This window comes from Limulus polyphemus, unplaced genomic scaffold, assembly GCF_000517525.1.
Source record: "Limulus polyphemus unplaced genomic scaffold, Limulus_polyphemus-2.1.2 Scaffold379, whole genome shotgun sequence".
NCBI classification, from domain to species: Eukaryota; Metazoa; Arthropoda; class Merostomata; order Xiphosura; family Limulidae; genus Limulus; species Limulus polyphemus.
In genome coordinates, this window is record NW_013665989.1 from 539,952 (window position 1) to 550,341 (window position 10,390).

Genomic DNA, 10,390 nt, shown 5'->3' on the forward strand with positions numbered 1-10,390 from the left:
CTTGATTTAAACGTTACATTTGCTGACTATAGATCTCTGCATTGACAGTTCGCTGTGGATTGAGGAGTTTTGAGGTCGGAAGTGGTTTTTGTCTAGGACTGAGCCATTGTTTTGGCGTTTAATATTCGCATAGAGAATACATTTTTCATCACCGGTGACAATTCTGTCCGAAAATGGTTCACACGAATTACGCGCCAGAAGAGACGAAGCAACGTTCACACGGATAGTTCGTGGGGCACCCAAACACCTTCTGTATTCCTTAGATGTTTACGTATTGTTTCATGAGAGATATACAATTTCAGGGGCCATTTCACGGTATGTTGCCTTGGGTTAGACTCAAAAAGCGTCTTCAGAGCATCAATATAAATTCCAACATGTCGGCCCTTGCCATCACAGTTTTAAGGCTAAAGTCACCTGAACGAAACTTGCTGAACCATCGTTGACACTTACGAACGTTCAAAACATTTTCATAAACTTCTTTGATATTCTTTGTGGCTATAGAAGCATTGTTTCCCTTCTTGTATTCAAACAGCATTACATGCCGAATGTGTGTCTCATTAGAGTATACTAAACTTTACACATTATAAAGTCTACAATAACGTGACGTTTTGGCAGTTCTTTTAACTATTATACGTGATGTATATGTTTTTCTGGGGGTGGTTAATGAAAATGTTCCAAAACGCGACATTAATTTTTTGACGACCTAATACAACACTTGTACAAGGAACATCTCTAATCTTGGCGTAAAACTCCGGCTAATATTTCTAGAAATTATAAAATTTGAATAACTGATATAGCAATGAATGCTCGAAAATTAAAATTCGAAAAAAGGGAAAAATATTTTTTTTATATATTTTCAATAAAACAAAAGTAATTAACAAAAATAGAAACTGCTTTTTTTGCATCACCTAAAGATTTGCTTTATATTTACAGGTTTGTAAATGTTCATAGGACTGTTCTTCAAGGCATCTTTATTCCGTGTTTTTGCTATATTTCTTTCTTTCTTTTTTTGGGAGAGATTTTCAAGATTTTTAACTATTTATTAATTCTATAGAAACCTTACGTCACATAAACTGGATTAAAGTGTTTTGTTTTCACTTATTATAGATTCGTGAAGACTGGAAATACGTTGCTATGGTGATTGACCGACTTCAGCTGTACATATTTTTTGCTGTGACCATGGCGGGAACGATAGGAATTCTCTTAGATGCACCCCATATCTTCCAGTATGTAGACCAAGATAAGATTATTGAAATTCATAAAGGAAAGGCGACGTGAATTTTGCCGTCACTGACAAACACAGGATATGTGTTCAAAACGTTTTTCCGCTTGTGGCCAAAGTTTTTGACCAAGAGGCAAACAAGTGGCTCTTCAAAAAAAACAAAAAAAAACAACAATGCCCCATACTTCAAGGAGCAAAAAACAACGGGTACCGTTCACTTAGAAAACAAATTATTATTGTTGCGCTTTCCTTCCTCTTTCCCACAGACGCTGACATCTACTATTTTTGTTTTTCTTTCATCACTACAAACAGTTGTTTAGGTTTTTTTTCGTCAAAGTAGAGCAAGTCGTGTTTTTAATATGATTTCACATTCTTTCGGTTCTAGTTTATGCAATATCCTTTTGCGTTTAAAAAGAAGAACTGCGTCAAAACTCGAGCCTTTTTTATCTCGCTCTCTCTGTTTTTTTAAACGTAGAGTTTTTCTTAGAGCAATGCTTTTCGTAGGCTGTATCCAAATGACGAAACCATTCAAAATGAGGGTGCTCCGTTTTAGCTATGCTGTCTAGTGTTCGTACGCCCTGTGCACTGCCTATGAATGAGTGTTGTGGTTATTTTCAACGCTTGTATACAATTCTTTCAAACTGATCCCCGGAGCCCCTTATTGTACATAGTAGTTTTAATTAGCTAGCATTCAGTATACCTGGTAGTAGGTTTGTGGTTTTGTTATAGAAACGTGTTTGTAACTCATGTCACAAATGCTCAAACAACAAACAATTTTATCAGATATAAACAAAAGGAGGTGTAAGTTTTTTTTTTTGTCTTTTACAGATTTAGTTATACAACGATGTTAAGATTCGGGAGTTGTTGTTACCTGAGTAGCTGATATCATAATGTTTACTTGGTATATCAGTTTCTAGATTAATAACGACACTGATGACTACATAGTAACTATGGAATCTCAACTTCACCATATACAGCGAACTGTGTTGTTCACACAATTTCTTGTAGTAGTATTGGAAAACCGAGGAAATGAGCGATCATAGTTAACCACAGCTTATCCAGCAAAAATGTGTCAACGGAAAGACAACACATTTCAATAAAGCAAAGTATAATCAAAGAGAGAATTCCATTTTAAAGCTTGAGTGTCTTAAATTTCAAGTTGTGCTTAGGAAAAATTAAATATTAGTCTCAGCGTATGCTCAGCCACAACAGTCCTTATAGAATTCGTAAAGTCAGCAGATTTTAAATATATATCACATACACTAGACAAGTGTGACTATTTTTAAGTACAAGTGTACTTAATTCATTCCATTAATGTCACATCACTGTTATTCAGGTTGATACTGAACTTTAGAACCATTTCAGGATTAGCTGAATACCAAAGATAAATGGTTCATGGTATGTTGAAAGTTATGTGAAAACTTTACTATAGTCCCATCCCTGAAGAAAAAGACTACTCAAAATTAATACTATTTGTTCACAAATAGTATTAATACTATGATATTAATTTGAATAACTTGTTCTTTGTATTTTAAAGTAGTTATAGCGAACAGTGTCACAACAAACTGAGTAAAACGCGACTTTTAAGTCCAATTATTATAATTTATGACATAATTTTCTGTAAGTCTCACAATTAAATCTCTAAAGGAAATTACCGAGCATATGTACAAACATTACTTGAACTCGTTTTAGGAAATAACAGCAAATAATTGTTTTTAAAATCTGTTACTGAATATCTTCAATAACTATGCCTGCTACTGTGATATGTAATTTTACAATTATTGTATGGCAGGAAGACTGGTGTTTCTTAAAATGCAAATAAAATAATTTGTACACCCAAACAATAGCTTCATGTGATCACAGATTTTTCCATAATGACTGAATTACAAGACTACGAAACCATAAAAAAGAGACTTCGTTATCAAGTTTGAATAAATGTTAGCCAATAAAAAAACTAATTTATGAAATTTTTTATCATACTTACTTTAATATATATTGTTTTGAAATTATGACAGGACAGTTCTACTTTCTAATTCGTTGAAAAATTATAATGCGATCCCTGACATGACTTTCTAGTACTTATAAGCAGGTAACGCCACGCAAACAAAGTATTTGGAGATTTGTGTAGAATATTGAAACGTTCTAGAAGTCTAACAATACAAAAGCGACCAAGCTCTGAAATGATGGACCGTAAAAAGAAACAACAACAACAAAACGAACAAGCACATTAAGAATTTCGCATTAAAGCATAATATATAATTAGTTTATGGTTTTATAATTATAATTTGATTTACCTTGAAGATCTTTAACTTAAATGTATTGCAATTATTCCCTTTTTAAGACTTCATTACTGTTTTTTTTTCCTTCGCTTCATAAATAATATTTAGCAATTGCATTAATCAACTTTGTTTTTAACCACAGACACAGAAAATAAAACAACTTAACGTCATACGCTTTTAATTCAAAACCTTGTCAACATGACATATTAAGGCTTAAGTGATTAAGTTATCGGCCTATTTTCTGAATTTGTTCTTTAATCAAATGGGCTTAATAAATGTTTTAAAAGTGTTTGCATAACCTTTTTGCTGATATGATTTTAAAAATATAACTTGTATAGAAAATAATTTTGTGTATAGAAAGGAATTCAGCAAAGATGCTATAAAGTACTGTCTATGAATTACTTGCGTATTAAGAAATAAGATCTAACACTTCCCTCGTGGTATGTCTGCGGACTTACACCACTAGAAACCGGGTTTCGATACCCGTGATGAGTAGAGCACAGATAGCCCTTTGTATTGTTTGCTATGGATTTCGCGCAAAGCTACAAGGGGGAAATTGTTATTGTTTGTTATTAAGCACAAAGCTATACAAAAGGCTGCCCGGCATGGCCAGGTGGTTAGGGCGCTCGACTCGCAATCTGAGGGTCGCGAGTTCGAATCCTCGTCACACCAAACATGCTCGCCCCTTTTAGCCGTGGGAGCGTTATAAGGTGACGGTCAATCCCACTATTCATTGGTAAAAAAAGTAGCCCAAGAGTGAGCGGTGGGTGGTGATGGTTAACTGCCTTCCCTCTAGTCTTACACTGCTAAATTAGGGACGGCTAGCGCAGATAGCCCTCGGCCTGCCGTCTCAGTCTCCTGCCATCACGCACAGTTACATTTTTTTTGTGAGGTACAAAAAAAGTTTTCACTCTATTAAACACAAGATACATTAAACACAAATGTTGACGAAACGGAATATATTCAAAAATAGCAGATTTTGTAAATATTAATGTAACATATGATACATGTTATTTGAATACAAAAGAATAAATACATTTATCAGTTACTTAAAACTAAAAAATAAATAAAAAATTACCTGATCACCATTAAACAAATACCGCCAACGTTTCCCATAAACAAATTTTATCTCAAAAGCATTCAAATTGATTCCCTTTTCTGTTTTTGGAATCAGTGTCGTTTCTTACTTCTGAAAGATCAAAATCTTCGCTCTGTGAAATACAGAATTAAGATGAAACATTCAGCAATCTAGCAAGTTACCAAATCCACAACTACAAGTTTTATGAAAACCTAGTATATAGTGTCTAGTATTGATTTTTATTTTACTGAAGATGTTTTGAATGTTGTGCTATATATACTTTATTTGTATACAAAGCGTTAATTATTTATGCCCCCCCCCCCGAGTGGCTCAGCGGCACGTCTGAGGGCTTATTCCACTAAAATTGCTCATTTTTGTGCTTAACAACAAACAGACATTATTTATGTAAATCCGCCAGTTTTATATAACTTTAAAATTTCAAAAAATGCCAAAAGTAATCGTTAAAACATTAATAAAACAAAGGTGTTTAAAATTAACCTTGTTTCCTGAAGAAGAACTTCATGATTAATTAGGTATGTTGCCTATCTTACTTGCTTAATTTTATCAACCACTGTTTTACTAGCTAGTCCCACAAGGCTAAGCGCAGTCTAGTGGTTAGCGTGCCTGACTGTAGAGATGAGGTTCTGTGGTTCACGGCTCGTTACAGCAAAAACGAAAACAACTACAACAAAAAGAAATCGCAGTCCTCAGTTAAAGGCACATCCACGCAATCCTCGCTTTGAGGCGTGGACGAGTTATAAGAGTAACGGTCAAATCCCAATATTCAATCTATCAAGAGTTGCCTTCTTTCTAGTCTTTCACTTCGAAATTAGAGACGGCCAGCGCTGATAATACTCGTGTAGCTTTGCGCGAAATCCAAGAAACGAACTAATCCCAGAGCGTTTTACAGTTAGGCCCATACAGAGGGCTTTACTGTGAGTCTCACTCATCCAAAGTGAACTTTCATTAACAGACTAATTAACAAATATTCTCCCAGTAGTTATGTTTGGCTGGATGATTTTTATTCCGTATATATATACGTACAGGGTTTAGTACAACTCAATTTGAATATGTATGCTCAGTCAATTTTTCTCAGGCATGCTTGTATCACATATTGAGAATAACAAGTAAAATCATCTAACACTGGCACTGCTTTACAAAGTGTTCATGGCTCACTCCATTCTCTCACTTCAGTGTTGTTGTTGTGATATCACACAGTATAAACTCACACATGGGCTTCAACTAATCCTGATTGTTTTAGTGCTGCAACTACGGCTAAGGTAGTTTTCTTTTGTATTCTCTATCTATGGTACTGTTGTACACTCATTAAGGAATACACGTTCATGGGCTGTCTTGATAAGTGGAAAACCCTAGACTTGTCATCCAACAGCTACAGTATCCCAACAACTTTAGTCTTTAAAAGTTATTACTTAGGTTTATACGCCACTCTCATTACGGAATTTTTTAAACCAACAATAATTAAAACAAAATACAAAGTTAAGCCTAGCGTTATACAAAGTTCTTTCATTTTATCAGTAATTAATGGAATTAATTGCATTCCTGATGTATTGATGAGATCCATACCTTATTGTCAATCTAGGGTTAAAGAAAGGAAGTCACCACTTGTAATTACAAATAAGACTTATTCTGCTGTGTATCTGGTGTATAAGCAGAATTTTTAGGAGTGGCCAACTGTAGTCAATGACACGAAATGAAGATAAGTGCAGTGTCGTATTCATGTCCAAAAGTTTTGTACTATTATATATGGTTAGATGAATTGTGAAGCCTATTGATAAAAATACGTATTCTCATTTTTCATGATTGTATCTTTGTACATGGAAAACAAACACGTTTGATCATTGCATCATTTTGATTTATCGATGCAATAAATTCAGTGAAATTTCTTCAAGACGTCTTTAATTTAATTTGTTTGATTGTAACTTAGTAGCAAATCTGTATTACAAGGATGTAAACAGGTATTGTTATAGATGCTAAACATGAATATGGTAGCTACAGTATAGCTAAAAAAATATAACTTGGAAAGAAACTTAAAATGATGAAAACATGATCAAATTTGCTCAGATTCCTAGAAGCCCTATGGCTGAACAGTTAGCATTGGGTTTGTGTTTTCTGTTTATTTTATGTATTGTAATTAAGTTGCTTTAAGTAAATGCTTTTTCCGTAATACTTAGATCCTTTACAGCTATATATGTATATTTTTAATTATTTTACAGATATTGAGCACGTTATATTAAAACAATTTTGGAGCCTTACCACTTCATTACAATAATTTTCGACCCGTCCGATCGTGCTATATCTCAGACGTGCATCTTGACAATAGCCCAGCAGTGTATATTATATAGCAAGAGACTCCATTTTAAGGCTGTAACGTCCAAAGAAATCCAACTAGTGAACGAGGACGATGGTTTTCCAAAGCTTATTTCAAAATTTATATCGCATAGATATCAATTGGCGACTTGACCGATATATCTTCGTAGGGAATATCATGAATATCCGTTTCATTCTCCAACTGCTACTAATATGCTTGTTACAAGACGTTACACGTTGCTTAAAACGGCCGAAGTACAAGTTATTGTAGGTTTCGTTTGCATGGTCCATCTTTCCCCAAGTTGATCCATATTAATTTGTTTTCAAATGCCATTAAGTACAAGGAATATCCACGTCTCGGAAGTTCTAAATTCCCGATCTGAACACATCTTTATGATCTAAGTGCATTACTATTTGGCGTCAGAAAGGATTGTTACATACCGTTCCCAAAATCGATCAGTTTTCGGTGATATCACACTACCTTCGTTACGCCAAGCAATATTAATATGTAGTTCTAATGTATTCCGTTCTACCGTTACTTTATATTGGCTGAAGTTGCCACGTGACTTGCATATTCAAAATCGTTTTAATATAGCTTACTCAACTGTCTGTACTTATTACTGTAGCGTTTTATATTTAAACACGGTGATTTCAGGGTGCTCAGAATTTTCTCACCAATAGTAATGTATGTCACAAAGCAATGTATATAGCTTAGATTTACTGAAATAATTTGTTAGCAGGACTTATGATGAAAAAGAACCAAATAACAATAATAATTTATGTATACTTAACATTGCATTTTTGTACATTTTTTGTATGCGTGAGTGTTGGCAAAAACGGGCCTTTTTTATGAAAATAAATTATTCATTCATCTTATTTAGGGTGATGCATATGTGACGCACCACCATGTCTATCCCAAGTTCCTCCATACTAGAATTTTTCTAAATAATATTTGCGTTTCACTAACTTATTTCGTTACAGTAAATGGTTAGGATGTCATTAACGATGCAATATGGATGTTTTCTGTTGTGCCATGTGTCGTGATATCAGGGGTTCACATTTCCAACGACCGTAGAAGACTTATTATGGTGCATGACGTTTGCTACACCTTGAATTATTTATTTATATACTGCATAAACTGGTCCTTCTCATGAAAACAGAAAACTTAATTCAGCTTCACTTGCGAATTTTACTAATGACTGGAAGATTGTTACAATAATATATTTAGTTTTGTTCTACTACCAGTACGACCCAGGTTCGATTCCACTATAGGTATAATGCCGAAATACATAATCCGTGAAAAGTAAATTCATCAAACAAACAAAAAAAAAAGCCTCGAACCGATAATGTAGCGCACTGATGCAAGATGTGCCTATGATTTGACATACGCTATCTTAACAAGTGACTAGCCATAAAAAGTTTATAATCAAAATAGGCTTTCTTATTAAATCCATCAAACGATAAAAAAAACGAACCTGAAAGATAAATTCTCATAGAGCAGCGATAACTGACAGTGAATTTAGATATAGTTCTAAATCTTCTAAAACGCTGAAAAACAAAATCATGTTTGGAGATAGATATGCATGTTGTGTATGCTAGTTGGAAGTTAATGAATCCTCAGAATAGTGAAATAATATTTGGTTGAGGAATTATTAGCAAGTATATTCTGTATTCTGGAAGCGATGAACCCTTTATGAACCACCTATTAATCTAAATATACGTCTATAAGGTAACACACAGAAGATAATTATTTGGGCTTGAACAAATTATCGTTGAGCTATGAGACATGTGAGCTGTTACTATGAGCAACGACCTCCATAAACAGTTGTTAAGAACTGACATTTTCTTTCTTAAATTAAAAATCAGTTCCAATTCAAAATGCTCCCAATGGCACAGCGGTATGTCTGCGGACTTACAACACTAGAAATCTGGTTTCGATACCCGTGGTGGGAAGAGCACAGATAGCCCTTTATGTAATTTTTTGCTTAACTACGAACAAACAAACAAATCCAAAATTAGAATATTAAATAACATGATATGTAACTAAAGTAATAGAATCTACCGTTAAATTTCCGATTTTCAAAAAACTGGTTTTCTCATTATCTCAACGAGTTATAAAAACTAAAATCCTCAGAACTGGTCCATACAAGTGAACACATTTTGCCAAGAGAACCACCGAGTATATAAACGTTCGCCATTCTTAGCAATCCATATAGAGACGCCTTTCATCACGTTCTTGTGCAGTGCTCAAAGTGACAAAAAAAAAAACAACAAAAAACTTTGTCGGTACTGAATTTTTTTTAATTGTGTGCCTGTAGGAGTAATTTTATGAAGTTTGATGGATCCAAATGTTTGCTAAGTTTTATTGATTTTTAAATAGCCTAATAAATAACGTTTTCACTGTTGAATTGTTGATGAAGTTTGTCTATTATGTTCTTGTTATATTATAAACAACGATACATGTTTAGATACATAAAATTCAATAGAAACCATTGAATGTTACTTATTATTAATTAATAAAAACTTAACGTAGTTTCTTCATTTATTTCCTTCACATGAACTCCCATAATGATGACAGTGAAAAAGTCGCTACGCTTGCTTGGAAAAATTGCTGGTACTTAAATCCCAGAAATAAAAACTAATCAACTACTGGTACTGTGTACTGGACAGTACTGGCCCATTTTCAGCACTACAGTCTTGTGACATTGTTAGTATGAAATGCTTGTGTAAGAAAACTTTATTGTGTCACAAAGTGTATTTCCTGTGGGTGAAATTATGTAATTATACATGTAATCATAACATGAACACACTGTCGTAGTTTTTTTTTATATATTTCAATGGTTTTGTGGTTGTTCTCATCACTCTTGCAACAACGTTTATATGATTATAGTATTTTGGCACTTGTGTATAAAGTTAAAATCATAAATAATATTCAACGTTAAACTGGTACACAATTAAAAACATTTTATTTAGGCCTATCTATGGCCTTCAAAAAGTTGATGACTCTACATGTTTCGACGTTACAAAAGTCATCCTCAGGAGAGAAATACAAGACAACTGCCAAAGTATTTATAGCTTGTTAGTAGGTCATTGACCTGTATGTTATTTTTCATACATTCATGCTAAACCATTCAAAGGAGATCAATCCACATTCTTGCAGAAATATTCGCCAAACCTTCATTTCTATTTAATACTACATGATCTTTTTTTTATGTTTTATTATTTCTAACCATTCACGAATATTATTACCTATTACACTTTTAGGTTGAGCTAATATTAAATTTTTTTTCTATAATGTTGTGTTTCCTGTACATGTTCTGCTATGGATGAATTTTCAGTTTTTTTATTTCTTACATATCCCTTATGCTCATATAAACGGTATTTTAAATTACGTTTTGTCTGCCCAATGTAAATACTTTCACATTCTGTTTTATATATTCCAGTTTTTTCAGTTAAATGTATTTCGTCTTTCGTAGTACCTAA

The 10,390-nt window shown here is 33.5% G+C and overlaps 1 protein-coding gene across 3 annotated transcripts in view; it reads left to right on the plus strand.

Annotated features, from left to right (window-relative positions):
• LOC106457835 (acetylcholine receptor subunit beta-like 1) overlaps positions 1-9,175 on the plus strand; it is a 63,856-nt gene extending 54,681 nt beyond the window's left edge. For 2 of the 3 annotated variants that reach the window (XM_022383877.1, XM_022383878.1), the window contains exon 6: positions 1,108-4,044. In XM_022383877.1, coding sequence (XP_022239585.1) covers positions 1,108-1,278 — 171 coding nt within the window. In that variant the 3' untranslated portion in view covers positions 1,279-4,044. Of the gene's footprint in view, positions 1-1,107; positions 4,045-6,179 lie in introns of those variants that run through there. The other variant, XM_022383879.1, reaches the window with a different exon arrangement.
• Positions 9,176-10,390: the final 1,215 nt, after the last annotated feature.